Source organism: Plecotus auritus, assembly GCF_963455305.1.
Source record: "Plecotus auritus genome assembly, chromosome: 5".
Lineage (NCBI taxonomy): Eukaryota > Metazoa > Chordata > Mammalia > Chiroptera > Vespertilionidae > Plecotus > Plecotus auritus.
Window position 1 is genome coordinate 158736321 of NC_137776.1, and position 20977 is coordinate 158757297.

Sequence of the window (20977 nt, forward strand, 5' to 3'; positions counted from 1 at the left end):
ACTTATTCATAAACTAAGTAAAACCATAATGACTTCTTTAGCCCAAAGTGACTGAGTTATTTTATTTTTGGATTTCATTTTTCTCTGTAACCAGGGTCTGCTGATCAGCCTCAGCCAGGTGTGAAAGGCCATTTAGAATTGAAAGACATACAGCACATGTCACAGTCAAGCACACCCACACATCACACATGAATGAACGCTGCTGTAATCTCCTTTCCTTTGGTTGCTTCCTCCTGGCCTCCAAACATGCCCTTCAGAACCCCTCAACTCTGGGACCCCTCTACTCCAGGAGCCATTTTTCATCTGTTTTTCATAACTGACTCTCCCAAGAAAAGGTTTATTTTCACCCTTTTATTTCCTCCCCTCCCCCTAGCCACCAGATAATGCTGTGAACAATGGCCCCCTTCCTCCCAAATCCCCAAGTTCTTGCTCCTCATTCTTCTGGACTACTCTGGGTCTTTGACCCTGTGAGTCTTCTTCCCCCCCACGCCCCCCCCCCGCCCCCCTTCAGGACACAGTGTCACCTGCTTCTGGTCCCTTTCTCCATTCCTTCCAGGGCAGCCGCACAGGGCTCCTTCCTCCACACTGCTCATTCCTCCACACGCTCCTTCAGCAGTCTAATCTAACCGCGGTCTTTTCCTCAATCAGGATGGCCACAGATCTCTCTCCCTCCAGGACCTCTACTCCCAAATTCAGACCTGCCTTTCCTCCTGCCTGGTGGACAGTTTCACCTGCATCTTTATATCCATGTGTCCAAAACCTACCCTTCTCATCTTCCATCCTCTTCTCCTTTCTGTTACATTGTTACTTTGATCATCAGTTCTGGTAAGTCAAGCTGAGAATGTTATTTTTTAGAGTTGGGTACCTAGGCTGAGAAGCAGTCCCGGGTCCTAGTTCCAGCTCCGTTCTTGCTTTCTGAATGACTCTGGACAAGTCAGCGGAACTTTTTGAACCTGTTGCCTCTCACATATTCGGAAAGCCCAAGTAAGAACTGTGATCAAGGTTTTCCAGACATCATCTCACGAAGGATTAACACATTTCTAATCAAGAGCTGGTTAGTAGCAGGGGCTGGGTTCCAACCAGCACTGTAATTCTAAATCCAGAATCCGTTTTCTCCATTACACCATAGGGCACGCTCTCTCCCCACGCCCTCGGGAGCTGGACCTAGCCTACGCCCTGCGAGCTGCTGGCAGCCTCCTTCCGACGCTGTTTGCTCACCTGTCCTCGTAGGGACCCCGCGACCGCCACGGACCGCGCTACCCAGCCGATCTCCAAACGCCCAGCCCACAAGTAGGGAGCCGGGCTTCCGGTTCCCCGCGGCTCCGCCCCCTAGCGGGTTAGCTCCGCCCCCTGCTCCGATTGGCTGGCGGAGCCCGGGGATTGGCTGCGCAGCGACGCGAGCTGACGTGGCGGGGTCTACCCGTAGGTCCCGGTGCTGCCGACTGAAGGGATTTGAAGCCGGCGCGGCCCGAAACCCAGCGGTGGAGCAGCGGCGAAGCGCGAGCAGCAGCGATGCCGCTGGAGCTGGAGCTGTGTCCCGGGCGCTGGGTGGGCGGGCAGCACCCGTGCTTCATCATTGCCGAGATCGGCCAGAACCACCAGGGCGACCTGGACGTGGCCAAGCGCATGATCCGCGTGGCCAAGGTGAGCGGAGCGCTCCAGACGCGCGGGGTGCCAGAAGGGGCGGGCGAGCGGGGGGTTAGGGGGGGAGCCAGCCTGGAAGGGCCTCTGGAAAGGGGCGGGGTCGAGGGGAGCCGGGTCTACCTTTCTCTGCTTCTTGTCCTGCATCGCCCCTGGGGTCCTGGTTGCGAGATCCATTTTTGAATCCTTTTTTAAAAAATATGTCTTTATTGATTTCAGAGAGGAAGGCGGGGGGGAGGGAGGGAGAGAGAGAGAGAGAGGGGGGGGGGGAAAGGGAGAGAAACATCAGTGATGAGAATCATTGATCGGCTGCCTCCTACGTCCCAGACTGGGGATCGAACCCGCAACCCGGACATGTGCCCTGACTGGGAATCGAACTCGAACCTCTTGGTTCATAGGCCATTTTTGAATCTTTCTAATCCTCTTCATCCTTGCTCCACCCTGATCCTCCTAACGTGACTTCTCTCACCCCCTCCTGGTGGCGGAGTGGTCTTTCTCAAGCACAGATCTGATCAGGTCGTACCCCTGCTGACACCTTCAGTGGCTCCCCACTGACCTTGGGTAGATGGGATGCTTTATCCAACTTATTAAAAAAGAGTCAGGAGGCTTTGGCTAGAAATAAATGACCAAGATTTATTCAAGGGTCTTAGAGTTTGGAAACACAATTAGGCAAAAACCCAGAAGTGTTCTGAAGAAGAAAGGAAAGTTACAAGTTTTTATAATAAAGTCACATCCTTGAAAATAATCATTTCTGCATTTTTAGTTGGCCCATTAGCAATTAGATGTCAGGTGGTTTGGATGATGGATGCCAGGTAGTCTGGTCATGTCCTAAGTCCTTTAGGGAATAGTCATGTCTGATGTATGTTCAGACATTGACACGCAATCAACTGATGTATCTGTAGATATTGGTGCAGAACTGGCAAGTTAAACATTTTAAGCTACCAGGGAAGTTAAGATAAGAGAAAGAATCATTTTCCTTACGCCTCAATCATCATGATGATGTTAATAATTTAGGAGCTTGCTCATACAAGAAGTGTGTTTACAATATTAAAGGTTGAGTTTGTTTTAACTTTAAAATTTTGATGCAAATGGAGCATCATCCTAGTGTCCTGCTGCTTGTTTTCTGCCAGTAGAGAAGCAGTAAAACGTTGAACAAAGAAACCATCAGTCTTACAGTAAAACAGAGAGTGATTGTGTTTTCTGAACATGGAGTTTATCATAGCATTAAACACATAAGGAAATCACTCATTTTTAGGAAAGAAGCTGAGAAAAGAGGAACCTGTTCTGGTACCATTGCTGTCATGTGGAATGTAGTTTCTGCTACTTCACTTTTTTGTTATTGTTGTTTTGTTAATCCTCACCCCAAGATATTTTTTCCATTGCTTTTCAGAGAGAGAGGAAGGGAGGGGGGGATCAAAAGGAAGAGAGAGAGAGAGAAACATTGATGTGAGAGACACATTACTTGGTTGCCTCTCGCACATACCCCATCTGGGCTGGGGATTGAACCTGCAACCAAGGTATGTGCCCTTGACCAGGAATCAAAACCCAAGACCCTTCGGTTCACAGGAAGACACTAACCACTGGGAAACACTGGCCAGGACTCTGCTACTTTGCTTTTATCATCTTCCTGTAAAGGGAAGGTTTGCTCAAATGGAAACAAGCCTTTTAACTTTTTTTTTTTTTCAAATTTAAATTCTTTATTGTTTAAAGTATTACATAAGTCTCCTTTTTCCCATTGACCTCTCCCCAGTCACTCCCACCCCCCAGCACATGCCCTCACCCCCCTACCTATTGACTTCTTGATTGAAAGTCCACTTGTTGAGATAGATGTGAGAAGCAAAGGGAGCCTGGGTGACTGTGTGAAGACCTCATTAGCTTACTGGAGGCCTGAGTGTAGCAGAGATCCAGGTTGCAGTCCTGAGCCAGCACACACATGGTCTGCAGCCTTTAGGAAAGTGATCTGACCAGCTGTGCCAAAGACTCATTGTGCAACTTTGGTCAGATCACTCTGGGCCTTGGGATCTTCATCTAGACAAAGGGAACTGTGTTGCCCTACATCACTTTCAGTTCTAATGTTCTTTGAACTTCTTCCCAGTGTCATGTCCTGACTGTGCTGTCTTGTGATTTTTTTCCAGGAGTGGGAGCAGCCCTCTTAGCACAGACATTTCTGGAGCCAAGGTTTTCAACAGCAATGAATACCTCTGTTTCTACAGAAATGTCAGTAAGCTGACTCTTTAGAGGGTTTCCTTAATATTTCTGTTGAGTCGTTTTTAAAGACAATTTTGAAGGTTGGATGCTGACTGGCAATGGAATTATAGCTTTTATAGCCAGACAATCCCGCTTTCATATTATAGCTTCTGTTCAGTTAGGCTGGGGCAGTATACATTTTGTTCGCTTCTTGCCCCAGAATCTCTTGTCATGCTTTTCTGTACAAGTGCAAAAGGGCTAAAAGCAGAGTAGTTCCTTTATTTCCCACCCCCATAAGGGGCCCCTCAGAAAAGTTACAGGCCCTAGAGCTAGCCTAAAGCAGTTCCTGATATAGATAGAGAAACTGAGTCCAGAGATAGGACTTATCCAAGAGTTAGGGTCAGGTTCTGATTTTTTTTTTTCTCCTAAATTCTGGTCCAGTGCTCATTTTACTATCTTCTGCTGAGTTGCACAACTTAAAAATCTTCCTTAACTGTTTGATTAACTAATTTAAATATTACAACACAAAACAAAGCCCCCCTCCCATTTTTGCATTTTAAGGGGGGAAAATAGGGAGAAGCCCCATCCCCAACCTTTTCCTTTGAGACTTTTTGGTTTTCCTGTTCCTCTTCTTGGGGGTTCTTCTTTTTTTTTTTTTTTTTTTTAATATGTTTTTATTGATTTCAGAGAGAGGAGGGGAAAGGGAGAGATAGAAACACCAATGAGAGAAAATCATCTATTGGCTACCTCTTGCATGCCCTCTACTGGTGATCAAGCCTGCAACCTGGGCATGTGCCCTGACTGGGAATTGAACTGTGACTTGGTTCATAGGTCAACACTCAACCACTGAGCCACACCAGCCAGGCTTCTTTGGGAGTTCTTAACTGCCTCTGTCATTTGACATTGTTTTTAAAGATAATGATGTCATAGCAGGTGCCCCAACATTTCTGTCTGAGAATCCATGACAGGTCATTGAAAGGAACCCTGATGTATGTTGCAGGAGTGTGGGGCTGACTGTGCCAAGTTTCAGAAGAGTGAGCTGGAGTACAAGTTTAATCGGAAAGCCTTGGAGAGGCCATATACTTCGAAGCATTCCTGGGGGAAGACGTATGGGGAGCACAAGCGCCACCTGGAATTCAGCCATGCTCAGTACAAGGAGCTGCAGAGATATGCCGAGGAGGTTGGCATCTTCTTCACTGCCTCTGGCATGGATGAGGTGAGCCCTCTGCCACTCTGTCATTTGCTACTTTAGCAGACCCAGGGGACAGCAGGCGGCCTGGTGGCTTTTGGCTTTGAGCCGGCTCTTTTATGCTTTCTGGACCTAGAGCTCTCCATAGCATTAACCAGAATAATGCCCAACTGAACGGGAGGCCAGAGGGAGGAGAGATCCAGAGAAAGTTTGTGGAAGAGTACCATAGTTTTCAAAACAAGCTGTCTGGGAGCAGGGGGCAGCCACACTACCCAGTGCTCTTCAAGCTGTGAGAGCCCCCACTGGGCCAGTTTTCCCCAATGGAAAGTCATCTGAACTAGGAGTCAGGCAACCTCAATTCTGGCGGCAGTCCGTCCCTTGCTGAGTGGCCTTGGCTGATTTGGGTGGCCTGGCATTGGCATCATCCAGAAGGGCATAGCACCTAAGATGGCCATGCTCACATCCTGGAAGGGTCTAGCTGGTGCCAGGTCTCAGTTTTGATCTGCTCTGTAACCTGCCTCAAGATTTCTTCATATATCTTTCTGAATGTAAATAGATTTTAATTGTAAAAACTAATATAACATCACAGAAAGTTTAGAAGACAGGAAAAAGAGGGAAAAACCGACCCATAATCCCTATATGGCAGTTCTTTTTGTATATTTCCTCCCAAAGTCTTTTCATGAGCAAATTTTATTGCCTGGTGGTTATATTTGTTAATATTTAATTCTGTGCATCTTTTCCCAGTTAACATTATACTAAAAGCTTTTACCCATATCTTCTTTTTATTTGAAGCTTTATTGAGATATAATTGACATATGTAACTCTCCACATGTGTATATATATATACTAGAGGCCCAGTGCATGAATTCGTGCACCAGTGGGGTCCCTTGGCCTGGCCTGCAGGATTGGGCAGAAACCGGCTCTCCGACATCCCCCGAGGAATCCCAGATTGCGAGGGGGCGCAGGCCATGCCAAGGGACCCCACTGGTGCACAATCGGGGCTGGGGAGAGACACAGGAGGTTGGCCAGCCAGGGAGGGACTGCAGGAGGGCTCCAGGGCGTGTCTGGCCCATCTCACTCAGTCCCAATCGGCCAGACCCCAGCAGCAAGCTAACCTACCAGTCGGAGTGTCTGCCCCGTTGGTGATCAGTGCACATCATAGCAAGCAGTTGAGCAGCTTTAGCATATCATTAGCATATTACGCTTTGATTGAACGGCCGATCAGTGGACCAGACACTTAGCATATTAGGCTTTTATTATATAGGATGTGTGTGTGTGTGTAAAATATTATTATTGATTTTTAGAGAGGAAGGGAAAGGAGGAGAGAGATAGAAATGTCAATGAGGGAAATATTGATCGACTGCCTCCTGCATGCCCCATACCAGAGAATTGACCCTGAAACCCAGGCATGTGCCCTGACCAGGAATTGAACCAGCAATCTTTTGGTGCACAGGACAATGCCCAGACAACTGAGCCACACCAGCCAGAGCTAACTCCCCACATCTTATGCCTAAGTTTTTAATAGCAGTGTGATATTTTTTTGAGGATTTAACCTTTAAGAAGGTCCATAAGGTCAAAAATATTTTCATGATACTCAAATGTTATTTGCCTTTTTCACTGTCATTCTCTCGCAGTGTGTAGTGGCATTTTCCAGAGGCCATGTGATATGGGATGACATCATTCCTCTGACAGTGGCTAATGAAATGTATGCTGAGTTCTTTATTTTTTAAGTAACAGCTTTATTGACATATCATACAATTCACCCTGGCAAACATTACTCAGTTTTAAAGCACATTGTGATATCACTACAAAATTATTAGTATGGCTCAAATAAAAAATGGTTCCCAGCTGGTGGACTGTCAACCCATGAAACAGGTCATGGTTTGATTCCCGGTAAGGGCACATGCCCAAGTTATGGGCGTGCAGGAGGCAGCTGATCGATGATTCTCTCTCATCATTGATGTTTCTATTTCTCTTTCCCTCTCCCTTCCTCTCTCTGAAATCCATAAAAAGGTATCCTATATAATAAAACCCTAATATGCAAATCGACCGAAGGGCGGAATTACCAGTAGCTATGACTTTGCACTAACCACCAGGGTGCAGACGCTCAATGCAGGAGCTGCCCCCTGGTGGTCAGTGCGTTCCCACAGGGGGAGCGCGCTCAGCTAGAAGCTGGGCTCACGGCTGGCAAGCGCAGCGGCGGGCGGACATCCCCTGAGGGGTCCCAGACTGTGAGCACAGGCCGGGCTGAGGGACCCCCCCCCCCCCACCTCCCAATGACACCATATTGTAGCAAGAATGCAGAGAAAATGGATCACTCATACGTTGCTGGTGGGAATGTAGAATATTCTAGAAAATAATATGGAAATTTTTTTTTTTTAACTTTAGTGAGATGTATGTAATTTATACACCAGGTAATTCACCCTCTTAAGAATGTACTTGTAGTTTCTTATAAAACCAAATGTATGTTTATCATGTGACCCACCAGTTGTCATTTAGTAATTTATCCCAAAAGAAATGAAGTACCGATACATGCTACAATATGTTCATACAAAAACCTGTGAGTGTCCACAACTTTATTTGTAGTAGCCCCAAACTAGAACAACCCAAACATTCTTTAGCAGATGAATTGTTAAACTAGTACATTCATACAGAATACTATTCAGCAATGAAAAGGAACGAACTATTGATATATGCCACAGCTTGGATGGATCTCAAAGATATGCTGAGTAAAAGGGCCAATCTCAGAAAGTTCCATATTATATGGTTCTGTTATATAATATTCTTGAAATAACAGAACTATGAGATGGAGATCAGGTTAATGGTTGTCAGGGGCTAGGGAGGGGAAGAAAGGGAGGTGAATGTGGCTATAAAGGGGTAACAACAGGGAACCTTGTAGTGATGGAATAATTCTCTGTCGTGACTTGTGGTGGTCACATGAGTGTGTATGTGAAATTGCACAGAATTAAATACATGCACACTCATATGAGAACATGTAAAAAATGGTGAAATCTGAACAAGACCAATGGGCTCTGTCAGTGTCACTCTCCTGGTTGTGAGATTGCACTAAGGCAGTGGTCGGCAAACTGCAGCTCACGAGCCACATGCGGCTCACAAGCTGTGGTTTGCCGCTCTGTTGACTAATGAGTTTGCCGACCACTGCACTAAGGGAAGTGTACATATGATCTCTGCATTATTTCTCATAGCTGCATGTGAAGATATTATCTCAAAAAGTTCAAAATGTAAAGAAAACTAAATTCTTCAGTTTTAATTTTAATCCAGTAAATATGGATAGAACCTACATAAACAAAAGCTCTCTAGAGTCCTTAGTGATATTTAAGAGTATAAACACAAAAACATTTGGGGCCCCATGCTGCAGTGCACACCTCGGCTGTGTGGCCCAGTGGGTAAGTGCATGGGCTCTGGGATCAGATTTTGAGTTTGAATATGGTTCTGCCTGTCATTCTTGGTATGTCACGTGGAGGTTATTTCACTTCTTTGGATTCGGTTTCTTCAACTGTAAAGCGAGTTAGTACTGAACCCATCTAGTAAGGTGCTCAGCAAATATTAGCTACAGTTGAGGAAAACAACCTGGGCTGAGGGTCAGGACATCTGGGTTCCTGCCCTGCTCTGCTCTAAGATGGTATCAGTGTGAGCTTGGCAAGTCCTTTCCCTCTCTGGGCCTTCCTTTCCTCTTGTACGTGAACAAGCTGCTATCCAAGGGCTCTCCCAGCTCTGACATCTGAGTCATTATAGGCCCAGAGAAGGCCTCGCTAAGGTGACACACCTGGAAGGAGGACTTTCCTGCTCAGTCCCTGTTTCCAGGCACCTGAGTACCTAGATGTGTACTGGAGAGAGGGCACCTTCTTGCATCGGTGAGCTGCTTAGGAAAAGTCACGTCTTTTGCTGGTTTGCTCCCAGGTGGCTTCAAGGTGGGAAGCAGAGGTAGGTAGGAGATGCAGAGAAGCCTGGGTGTTGTTAGTTGGGGGCTACCTCTCAGCCTGCAGCCTTTTGGTTTCCCAGAAAGCTGTTTGGTGTGTAGAGCACATGCTCTGCAGCCACACTGAGTCCAGGTCCTGGTACTGACACTAACTATGTGGGCTCGGGCTCATCATGTAACTGCTTTGAACCAAAGGTGCCTCATCTGTAAAAATCCTATATAATAAAAGTGTAGTATGCAAATTGTCCCCTTGACCAGGAGTTGTCCGGGTGTTCAGCCAGGGGGAGGGAGGGAGGGAGGGAGTACCCAGCCGGCAGCCACCAGGGACCCTACCAGTGCACGGCACTGGGCCTCTAGTGGGATAATAAAAATGCCCACCCCACAGGGCTGGGGTGAGTATCAGTGAGATAGACCTGTGGGTGCAAGATCTGAATCCACTGAGTGATAGTTGTTACTTACAACTCTTTGGAGTTTCTCTGCATCACACCATCTTCGCAGGGAGGCTCCTCTGTCCTGGAACGCCATTTGCTCCCAACTGGTCTCCTGACTGACCTGGGCACAGCAGCGAGGAGAAATGCATTCTTAAGAGCCTTTACAAGAGTTAATTTGCGTTGCCAGCCAGATCCTGTCTACCCGGCCGTTGGAGTGGGTTGGTCCCTCTTTTTGTGTTTACCTAGCACGTGGCTCCGGGTGTTTATCCACCCTAACTTCCTCATGGACAGGAGGCATTCACTGAGTGCCTATTTTCTCCACTCTGTGTGCTGCCCTAGGGCAGTGGTCGGCAAACTGCGGCTCGCAAGCCACATGCGGCTCTTTGGCCCCTTGAGTGTGGCTCTTCCACAAAATACCACGGCCTGGGCGAGTCTATTTTGAAGAAGTGGCATTAGAAGAAGTTTAAGTTTAAAAAATTTGGCTCTCAAAAGAAATTTCAACCCATGTACTGTTGATATTTGGCTCTGTTGACTAATGAGTTTGCCGACCACCGCCCTAGGGCATTCTTTATGTGCTGAGGAAAGGTTAAGGTGTGGCCGGATTTTATTAAGGCCAAGTAAATTACCAGGGCACCTGGTCAGAAATGCACAGAGGCACAAGCAGCTCTCCTGAAATGAGCAGAGTGCCTTTGGTCTAAATGGAGAGTTCGATTCATATAGCCAAAGGCAGGCATGACTATAGAGGTGGCCCCTCACACACAAATGACCCATCCTGCAGAGCTGCCCCTCCCTCCCAGCACCTGCCTTCTCAGTGCCCTTTCCTCTCCCTTCCTTTCCTTGGCCATCCCTGCCAGCAGGGTGCCTCCTGTCAAGATCTGGTGCACTCTGACAGGCCACTTGGCCGAGTGCTTCCCCCTTTATCATTCCTCACCCTGGGCTGCTCTTTAACTCATTGCATGGGCTTTTATCTTTACTATAGGATCCCAAAACTGAGGGGAGTGGTAGGGGCTTTAGAAACATCCCAGCTCCTCTCTTCTGTTACCTCTTAGGTCAGCAGGTCCCAAAGTTTCTCACAGGATGCAATATGGAAAAGGGGTTCTGGGTACACATTGTCAGTTCTCATTAATTTAAAATCAGTTAATCTCTCCTCCCACGTAAGAGGAACTCTGCCAGTGCAGCATTTCACCCAAACCCATTTGCTGGTGGAACCCTTTTCTGTGGATTTAACCCATTTGGATGCCCAGTGTGGGTCACACTGGCCAGGTTCCTTCCAGGCAGACTCCAAAGGGCATGCATGCGCTGTGGAGTGGGAGGGAGGAAAAGTTGTGAGGCTGCTGGTTGCATTGCACCCTTACATGGAAAGGGTATGGACAGCCAGATGGGCAGGGCTGGGAGAAGCCAAAGAGTCCACAATGAGAAGGGGACATCTGGCACTGATGAAGCCTGAGGAGGCTGGGGCACAGGATGAAAGGCCAGCATCATCCCAATGATTGAAGTGGGCGCCTTTGCAGAGATCAATCCTAAATGGCAGTTTTCTAAATGGCCACTAGGTGGGGATGGTTCCCCAGGAGGCCTACAAAATGAGGCGCACCTATGCCGTTGATAGAATTTACCCATCTTTTTCCTCACTATAAAACTAAATTTTACAACCTCCACAGGTAAGCTTTAGCAATTTTTTTCCCCTGCATTTGGCCCCTCCTTTCCCCTGTTTGCTCTGCACCTCTCCCAAGTGACCTCATCCATCTCTTTATGCCCTTGGGGACATTTTTACCATGAGCCACTTTCTCACCAGTTGAACATTATTAGATAGAAGAAAATGTAGCGTAGGCCTTCCCCTGAAAACAGAAAACACTCTTCATCTGCCAGATAGAGTGAAAGGCGTGGAAAAATTTGACGTCATTCACTAAACATATTAAAGAATCTTTCAGTTCCATTCTAGAGCTAGTTAACAGTGAGATACATAGAGAGGAGAGAGTGAGCTAGAAAAATATGGGAAAGAGACAAGGAAGAAATAAAGTAGATGGGAGGAGGCAGCAAAGTTGGCTTAGCACACTTGGAGGTGAGTGACACTTGGGCCACACTGGACAGTGTCTCTTGGACACAGCAGGTTGCAAACTGTCTTTGAACTGTTCATTGGCTGGTCAGCCACTCGTATGGCCCTCCAACAACTATAATCAGTACATTATTAGAGAACTTATATATGATGAGTTATTCTCTGAGTGCAGCCACTGTGATTGGAGTAGCTCATTGATGACCCACTGGGAAGATGTTCGGAAGCTCAGCCATCAGTGGGTTGATGAAAGAGTCTGCTGGCAGAGTGTCCTTTTCATACTGTTCCTCACCACCCCTGTGTCCTTTGGTTTTTCAGGCATGGTGACCTAGCTCCTTGCTACCCAGAGTATGATTCATGGAGCACCAACCTTGGCATTACCCAGGAACTTATTAGAAATGCAGACTGTCAGACCTCACCCTAGACCAGTGGTTGGCAAACTGCGGCTCGCGAGCCACATGCGGCTCTTTGGCCTCTTGAGTGTGGCTCTTCCACAAAATACCATGACCTGGGCTAGTCTATTTTAAAGAAGTGGCGTTAAGTTTAAAAAATTTGGCTCTCAAAAGAAATTTCAATCGTTGTACTGTTGATATTTGGCTCTGTTGACTAATGAGTTTGCTGACCACTGCCCTAGACTGACAATCAGATTTTGCATTTCATTTTAATAAGACCCCTGGGAGATTCATGTACCCAAGTTAGAGCATGAGAAGCACTTACCTAGCTCATCAAGTCTTTCAAACTTACTTCTGAAACTCAGGCAATATATGAGGACAGATAGAACTTAGATATTTGGAAACATTCCAAGACATTGATTCTCCCCATTTCTGATTTTCAACTTCAGTTTTTAAATAGTAGTAATAAAAGGTAGTTTTGGCCCTGGCTGCATGACTCGGTTGGTTGGAGTGTCATCCTATACACCAAAAGATTGCAGATTCAATCCCTGGTCAGGGAGCATATGGGAGCAACCAATCCATATTTTTCTCAAATTGATGTATCCCTCCCTCCCTCCCCCCCACCACCTTCCTTTCTCTAAAATCAGTAAACATATCCTAGGGTAAGGATTTTTTTTTTTTAAGGTAGTTTTAGGGTTCTTTGTAGATTTGACAGCAAACAAATTTTACTCTTAAAACTTGTGGTCTTCTGACTCCTTCATCAAGCATTTGCTATACTTGCCAGTCTCCTGAGTCTTATTGATGAACCCCAGATAAGGATGGTGAAGGACCCTAGACAGGGGATTTGAAGCAGTGATATTATGTCCAAAAAAAAAGCAACAGTTTTTCCCTGGGTGGCATGGTATGAGGTCTGAAAGGGCTTGGGTTTGATAGGCCCTGCCAGCTGACCATGTCAGAGCTGGGCCATCAAATGCTCCTTTTTTCCACTTTGGCAAGGATTGAAATGGCCTCTTTTCCCTGCTTTTTGGTCCTTCATAAAGGGTATGACCTTTGAGGGACATTCATTTTCTCACTGCCTGGTTTTCTGGGTTAAGATGAGGTCATGACCCATGAATGTGTTCACTGGGTTCTGTGCCCCTGGGGAAGAAGATCTGGCCAGGGGTCTGATTTTTTTCCAGGTTCTGTAGTCAGCCAGGCCAGCATGCAGTGTTTGTTGGACGAATGGGATGGGTGGCTATGAATGAAAGAATGTTTGAAGTTGAATGAAATGACTGATAACAAATCTTTGCCTGTTTTCAAGTTGTTGAGAGTCCCTCTTGCTGGTAAAAGGAGGGGTTTTCTGTTCTGTGTGGCTCCTCGCCTGTCTTGAGGGCAGTGGTTTTGAACAACCATGAAAAGCGCCTTCTTTGATTTTTGTAGATGGCAGTTGAGTTTCTGCATGAATTGAATGTTCCATTTTTCAAAGTTGGATCTGGGGACACTAACAATTTTCCTTATCTGGAAAAGACAGCCAAAAAAGGTGAGTGTTTAATCTCTGTCATAAAATATGAGGGAGTCCACACCACGTTTTTACTCCTTTAGTGGTAGCTAAAGGAGTAAATCAGACTTTAGAAAACTCTTTTCAATCTGCACATACTTCCACTTTTTCATATGCTGACTTAAAAGAGAAGAAATTAAGGATGACGGTTGTTATAAGGATTTAATTAAAATTATTTTTAATTTATAAGAAATTATACAAAATTGAAGATTTGATGCCATAAAATTCTTAAAGAAAGCTCTGAGAAATATTCTCGAGGTATACATATGCACATTGTAGTTTGTAAGGCGGGGTTTACAGTATGAGTGATCTCATTTGATTCCCACAGCTCCTCTGGGACTTTATACTTATGTCATAGACAGGGCATCTGAGATCACATAGCTACGGAGTGGCAGCCCTGGGCTCTTGAATCTGGAGTCTGTGCTTAGCCTACCACACAGTACAACCTCTTAATCCAATGAGATGCTCATCTTTCTTTGAGGTGTGTGAAATTGCTCTGACTCCTTAATTCAGTTCACTTTTCTAAACTATAATGTTGGGAGATTATGGGAGTCTGCATTTCCCATGGTCGAGGGCAGGAACCCACCAAGCTCACCTCTGTTCCCCCACAGTGGCTGGCAGAGTATTTGAGAGATGTTTGTAAAGTTCGGTTGACCAGGTGACCAGCAGTTGGGGTTTGCTTGAGGAAGAATCAGAACCACTAAAAAGAAAGTGACGATGGTGTTGGTATTTGGTCACTTAGGCCGCCCAATGGTGATCTCCAGCGGGATGCAGTCGATGGACACCATGAAGCAAGTCTATCAGATTGTGAAGCCCCTCAACCCCAACTTCTGCTTCCTGCAGTGCACCAGTGCATACCCACTCCTGCCTGAGGATGTCAACTTGCGCATCATCTCGGTGAGCAGGAGGAAGGGCCACTGTCTCATTGGGCCACTTGAAAATGGCTTTTCTTAGGCCGTTTACTGCAGGGAAGATGTAGCCTCTTTTTTCTCTCTCTCTCTCTCTTATACATTCTTCTTTTTTTTTTTAAGTATTTATTGTGGAAAGTATTACATATGTCCCCTTTTCCCCCATTGATGTAGCCTTCTATACACACAAAATGCTAACCAATATTGATATGCTTCATAACTTGAGCCTCCTTTGACAATCTTGCTGTAATAGAATCAAATTAGAACCAACCAAACAGCTAAGGAAGCAGGTGCATTCTAAGAGGGTGACTATAAATTAAATTTTCTTAAAACCAATATTAATTTCACCCATTATTAAATGTTAAGTCCTCGTAATTGTCTATATACATTTATTTTACCCATGTGTATTGGCCATTAGAGGTCCCTCTTCTGTGAATTCCTGGCTTATTAGTGAGTTACTTGTGTGTGTGGTAAAATAAAAGGTTTACCATTTTAACCATTTTTAGGTATACAGTTCCAAGGTATTAAGTACATTTACAGTGTTGTGCTACCATCACCACCATCCATCTCCAGAACTTCTTTATCTGAAACTAATCCCATTAAACACTAACTGCCCATTTTCCCTCCCCCTGGCAGCCACCATTCTTCTTTCTGCCTCTATGAATTTGACTTCTTAAAGTACTTCATATAAGTGGACTCACATAGTATTTGTCCTTTTGTCTTCTTTCACTTAGCATAATGACTTCAAGGTTGATCCATGTTGTAGAATGTGTCAGCATTTCATTCCTTTTTAAGGCTGAATAATATTCCATTGTATGTATATAGCACATTTTGTTTATCTACCCATCAATATATATTTTGGATATTTCCACCTTTTGGATATTGTGAATAATGCTATTAGGAACATCGGTGTACAAATATTTTTTTATTTTCTTCATATTGAGTTGTAGGCGGCCTTCTTGAAACTTCTGGTTTTTCCTGCTCTGTGTTTTTTGCCAGCTCTGTTACATTTCTACCTGTAATTCTGCGCATCCCTGAGACTCAAACTGTTTACATTGACAGCCTTGAGGGAGCTTTTTCTCTCCCAGGGTTTTGTCCACCCCAACTCAATTAACGATGGTGAAGTCTAGTCCCAAAGGGAAAAACACTTACTTGTTAGAGATCTCACAGCAGCTTGGTGGCAAAGCTGAGACTAGAATCCTTTGTCTCTTACTGTCTTGGGCCAACTTTTGGTACCTGGAACTTAATTAGAAATGTACATATATGTAATTATCATATGAAAATATTAAATTAGTGTAATTCTAAATATATATACACACATAATCATGATATTGCAATTGACCAGTTTTCCTTTTACATTTTCCTTTCAGTACAGTATTTGACATTGTTTTATTTTCTTGACAGTGTAAACATTTGTACATGTTGCTGCAGTCTTCATATCTCACTTTAAAAAATTAACCGTTATTGCCCGGATGGCATGGTCAGGGGTTGAGCATTGACCTATGAACCAGGAGGTCACGGTTCCATTCCCGGTTGGGGCACATGCCCAGGGTGCAGACTTGATACCCAGTCGGGAGGCGGAGGGGGGAACGTGCAGGAGGCAGCTGATCAATGATTCTCTCATAGTTGATGTTTCTCTCTCTCTCTCCCTCTCCCTTCCTCTCTGAAATCAATAAAAAATAATTTTTAAAAAAATTAACGTTATTTGAAAACTGACACTATCCTTTTACCTAAACTTTCTGACCCTCCTAGTGGATAGTCTTTTCTCTATTTCTAGCCATCTCTTAATGCTCTTATTTTAAAAATTTAAACGTGCTTTTTAAAAACCTAAACAGCTTTGAGTTATAGAACATAGAAAGTGAATGTTCTCTTAATCCCATGCAAACGAGATTACCATTATCAACTATTTATTATATGTGACTCCAGATATTTTCCTTCTTTGTGTAGCATGGTTCCCCTTTCCCTTCCAGACCCATCTGAGGTGCAGTCATGTCTGTCTGCTCTCTTGATACCAGGGCACAGTGAGTGATAAATTGCCAGCCCTCCCATCTCGGGCCCAGCCCACCATATTACAGCAGTCTGAATTACCTGACCTAGCAACCTGCACTCCCTTGTCTATCACGCACCCTTAAAGCCTGGTTTTCAAGGCTTTTGCCGCTCAGCTGTCCTAATCTTAAACCCCATCTGGGTCTTTCTACTGTACTTAAGCTTTCTGGTTACCCTCACTGACAAGACTCACTCGACTTAGAATGTCTTTTGTTGCATTCAGTGAATTATAGATAACAATTAATTATTTAGCATTTCTACCAAAGGATTGTTTTGAGATTGGACTATATACATTATTGACGATGATATATGTGCATATAGCACACTTGCTTTCAGCAGTTCAGGCTAATTAAACGTGACAGATGCCTTTTGAATGAGTTTAGGCATCTGGTTATAGCTGTTATTCCTGGTTGTTTGTTCAGTGAGAAACATTCTTAAAATGCATTCTCTATAACCGTGGTCGGCAAACTGCGGCTCATGAGCCACATGCAGCTCTTTGGCCCCTTGAGTGTGGCTCTTCCACAAAATACCACGGCTTGGGCAAGTCTATTTTGAAGAAGTGGCATTAGAAGAAGTTTAAGTTTAAAAAATTTGGCTCTCAAAAGAAATTTCAATCGTACTGTTGATATTTGGCTCTGTTGACTAATGAGTTTGCCGACCACTGCTCTGTAACAGTAGCCATCTTTTTTTTGAGCATCTACGTGTGTTGAGTGTTTTTCATGCATTTATGGCAGTCCTCGAAGCTATCATTACCCCCAGTGAGGAGAGGCCCAAAGAGCCCGAGTGTCTTGCCTGTATTGCACAAATGGTGAGCTGCTAAACTGGGACTCTAACCCAGATCTGCCTGACTCTGGAATATATGCATGAAATACCACAATATTTAACCTATTTTTTTTTCTTTTCCTATTTAAAGGAATATCAGAAGCTCTTCCCTGACATTCCCATAGGGTATTCTGGGCATGAAACAGGAATAGCAATATCTGTGGCTGCTGTGGCTCTGGGGGCCAAGGTTTTGGAGCGTCATATAACTTTGGACAAGACCTGGAAGGGCAGTGACCACTCGGCCTCGCTGGAGCCTGGAGAGCTGGCCGAGCTGGTGCGGTCTGTGCGCCTTGTGGAAAGGGCCATGGGCTCCCCAACCAAGCAGCTGCTACCCTGTGAAATGGCTTGCAACGAGAAGGTGGGTTCTGCCCCACCCTGCTGGGCTCCCCTGTTCGAGGGGGCCGAAATGGGTTTACCTGCTAGGGAGAGTCAGTACCTACCCTGCCTGAGCCCAGGCCAATGGGATGATAAAGGAGTATCGCTCCAACTCTCTGAGTCTCTCTGGCCGCATATGAGCAGTGGGAGAAACATACTACTTAAGGGAACTTTAGCAGTTCCTCTGGCTGCCTACGACCATGTTATAATTTCTCAGCTAAGTCTCTGAAGTCTGTGGGCCCAGGCTCTAGACTCCAGGAGATGTAAGGGGTGGTGATGGTATCCAGGGCCTCATGAGACACTCAGACAGGTCAAGTCTAGGGTCCCTTGGAGTAGGTAAGCCTTGAAAAACATTCAGGTAGAGGGGTTCTATGAGGCAGTGGGAGAAGGACATGTGATGTTGAGGCATCCCTAATCAGGAGGCACTGGTAGGATGGGGGTGGCCGATTGTCAGGGGGGTTAGTGGGGGGATGATGCAAATGTTCTCTCAGGAATAGTTTGAGCTGTGTAGCATTGACCTTTAGACAGAGGGGATGGTGAGGTCAAAGAACACTGCCTGGCACACTGACAATCTGGGCTTCTTAAAGGGTGGCTTAGGCCTGTCTTGACCTCTGAGTCATAGAGCCAGGCAACCCAGGGCTGGCAGGAGTGCAGACACTCCTAATCTGCTGCAGGCTGTCTGGGTAAAGGCAAAGATCAACCACCAGGCCTGCATGGAGAATGTTGTCATCTTTTATTCTGGTGGGGCCCTACTCACTTCCCTCAAATTAAAGATGCATAGATAACAGGAAATTATAATAGTAAAAACAAACGAACTAAAAACCTGATAGAGGACGGGCGGGGGAGGGGTTGGAGAATTGTACCAGAAACCAGAATGAGAACTGAGTGCATAATTTGGTTCTAAGTCTCCTGGCTCCCTGAGCAAACAGTGAAACATAACAGGATGCATAATCTGATATTGCTCATTGTCCTAGTACTAAATTCCAGAACTGATTCCTTGGCTCTTACATGAAGGATATAGAGGAATATAATTTGTTTAGCAGCATTGTGGACAAGACTTAGAAATGCTGGTCGTGGAACTTCAGGCATCCTTCATCCTGCTCACCTGCCATTCTGTCTGCCCCATCCTAGTAGTAGTCAGACTCATCATCTTGGGAGACCTCCATATTCCTATTTCACCGAGCAATGTGGCCCGTAAGGTTCATGTCCCTTGAGAGCAGTGGGCCAGGAATGAGGAATCCTAGGTTCTCTTCCCAGCTCCTTGCAACTTTAACCAAGTTACCCACCCTCTGTGTGCCTCAGTTTTCCCATGTTTAAAATGAGACATTGATTTTATCAGGAGCATTCTATGTTTCAGGTAGATTACATATATTATCACTAATCCTTATTGTAGTCGAGAAGATAGAGGCATTATTATTTCCCATTCTACAGAGAAACTGTAGGGGCTCCATGAGGCAGTGGGAGAAGGCTGTGTTTGGTGACATAATCCAAGCCTTTTCCTTTGCATTTTATTGTGAAGGACATTCCTCTGAATCTGAGTTCACCCCACACTGGCTGAGTCCCTGCCATGTCTGACATACTGCTCTAGGCACCAAGGGTGAAAACAGTCCCTATTCTCAAGACACCTTGTGAAGACTGATCAGGCATCTTGAGTATAAAGCACCAGTTACTTTTGTGAGACTAGCACTGAGTGTTAATTTTATCCACAGCTGGGCAAGTCTGTGGTGGCCAAAGTGAAAATTCCGGAAGGCACCATTCTAACACTAGACATGCTGACTGTGAAGGTGGGTGAGCCCAAAGGCTACCCTCCTGAAGACATCTTTAACCTGGTGGGCAAGAAGGTCCTGGTCACTATTGAAGAAGACGACACCATCATGGAAGAATCGGTAGAAAATCATGGCAAAAAAATCAAGTCTTAAAATAAAGTGCCATTCTCTGAATTCTGAATTGCCTTGTTGGTACTGTTGTTTATGTTGGGTGAGGTGGGACAGGGGTGGTCTCCAAAGACCTGATTCTCATCCATTCCCTGTCCTTGACAGCAGACACTTTTGGGCCAGGCCCTGTGTCAAGCCGTTGAAGGAATACAAAAAGCAAATACAACCATCTCTGCTTCAGGTTGGCTGGCCCAGGAGGGGAAGTGGGCTCAAAAGCAAGTCATCACCTCCAGTTGTGTGGGTGCAAGAGGGACAACTGCTGGCTGGATAGGTCCTGTCTTTTAAGCTTTCATTCTTATTGCCCACAAAAGCAACCCAAATGACCTGAAATCTCCCTTCCTGACCTCCAGCTGTCCCTTTCTCCATGGCCCTATCCCCTGCCCACTCTGGGGCTCTGTGTTCAGTTAGCTATATAGTGATCACTTGGTATTAGAGAAAGTATTGGTCAAAGGGTCTTGCAGGCAGTGAAATACCCAAGGTGCTCATATCTCAGAGAAAAGAGGGAACTTCTTTCAACAGCTCTGAAGGGTCTACTATGTGGCAGGCTCTTTTAGGTCCTGAGGATAAGTCCAAATCTCTTCCTCATGGAACTTCCATTCAGGTGGGGACATACGATATACAATAAACCATGAACATAGTAGCTAAATCAGTATGTTAAAAGGTGGTATGTGCAATGGGGGTAGAGGGGGAATAGAACTAAGTGAGGGAGATGGGGAATGTGGGCTTGGTGTATTAGCATGTTGTGACGACTTTGAATATGGTGGTAATGCTGAAATCAGCCCTTCTATGATCCATAATGAAATTGTAAACCCAGCTAATAAAAAAGATTGTCTTATGTCCTTAAACAGCAGCATGAACCTTTCACAGAGATTTCATATCATATTCCCCTTTGTTCTTTTGAACCGAGATTGATTCTTTTCAAATTTATTTTCAAATTCTTAATCTTTGTTCACATTTGACCATGTTTACTATAACTCCTCTTGTTTCAAAGTGCATCTCTTTTTCAAATGCATAAATTAGCCTTTTGAAGTTTATTTACTTGTGAATATAGAACCTTCCTCTCTTGCAGATCACAAAACAGTTTCTGGAAAGGTACTCAAGTCTGTGTGGATGGGGTGGGATAGGAATCCTGGGTTGTACTCATGTGTAAAAGAAAACCCATAAAATTGATATGCTAAGAACTGAAGTGTGATAGTACCAATTTCTGGCTGATATTTACTCCCTTTCATATTTCCTATAAACAGACCGTGAAGAGATCATCAAAATTACCTATTCCAGGGCCTTTTTTTCCACAACAGAGAGAAGGTGACATTTACCAAACAAATATCTGAAACTTCCTAAAAGAAGGACATAGCATTAGAGGGATGTGTCCCAGGGCCTGGAAACAGGATGTGGGTCTGGAAGAGAGGGAAGCGCCTGGCCTGGGCTCTAGCTGAGAGTGTGTAGTGGGTGAACCATTCAGTTGCCTCCACAAACAGCACCCCCATATGTACGAATTGCTGAGATGTTTTCCAAGAGTCATGAG

General features: G+C 45.2%; 1 protein-coding gene across 2 annotated transcripts; it reads left to right on the plus strand.

Annotated features, from left to right (window-relative positions):
• Positions 1-1375: 1375 nt before the first annotated feature.
• Positions 1376-19465, plus strand: NANS (N-acetylneuraminate synthase). Of its 2 annotated transcripts, none has more exons than XM_080668981.1 (6): positions 1376-1644; positions 4829-5044; positions 13250-13349; positions 14110-14264; positions 17235-17501; positions 19228-19465. In XM_080668981.1, the coding sequence occupies exons 1-6, from the start codon at positions 1513-1515 to the stop codon at positions 19435-19437; spliced, it is 1080 nt and encodes a 359-aa protein (XP_080525107.1). In that variant the 5' UTR covers positions 1376-1512; the 3' UTR covers positions 19438-19465. The 2 variants fall into 2 exon arrangements, with proteins under 2 accessions (XP_080525107.1, XP_080525108.1); XM_080668982.1 differs by lacking the exon at positions 1376-1644 and adding an exon at positions 3782-3862.
• The last annotated feature ends 1512 nt before the right edge of the window (positions 19466-20977 follow it).

Excerpts from the sequence above, each read along its gene's own strand:
- NANS (XM_080668981.1), top strand. The coding sequence starts at position 1,513 with ATGCCGCTGGAGCTGGAGCTGTGTCCCGGGCGCTGGGTGGGCGGGCAG. Across the intron at positions 1,645-4,828 it reads GCATGATCCGCGTGGCCAAG|GAGTGTGGGGCTGACTGTGC; the intron begins GTGAGCGGAGCG and ends TGTATGTTGCAG. Across the intron at positions 5,045-13,249 it reads CTGCCTCTGGCATGGATGAG|ATGGCAGTTGAGTTTCTGCA; the intron begins GTGAGCCCTCTG and ends TGATTTTTGTAG.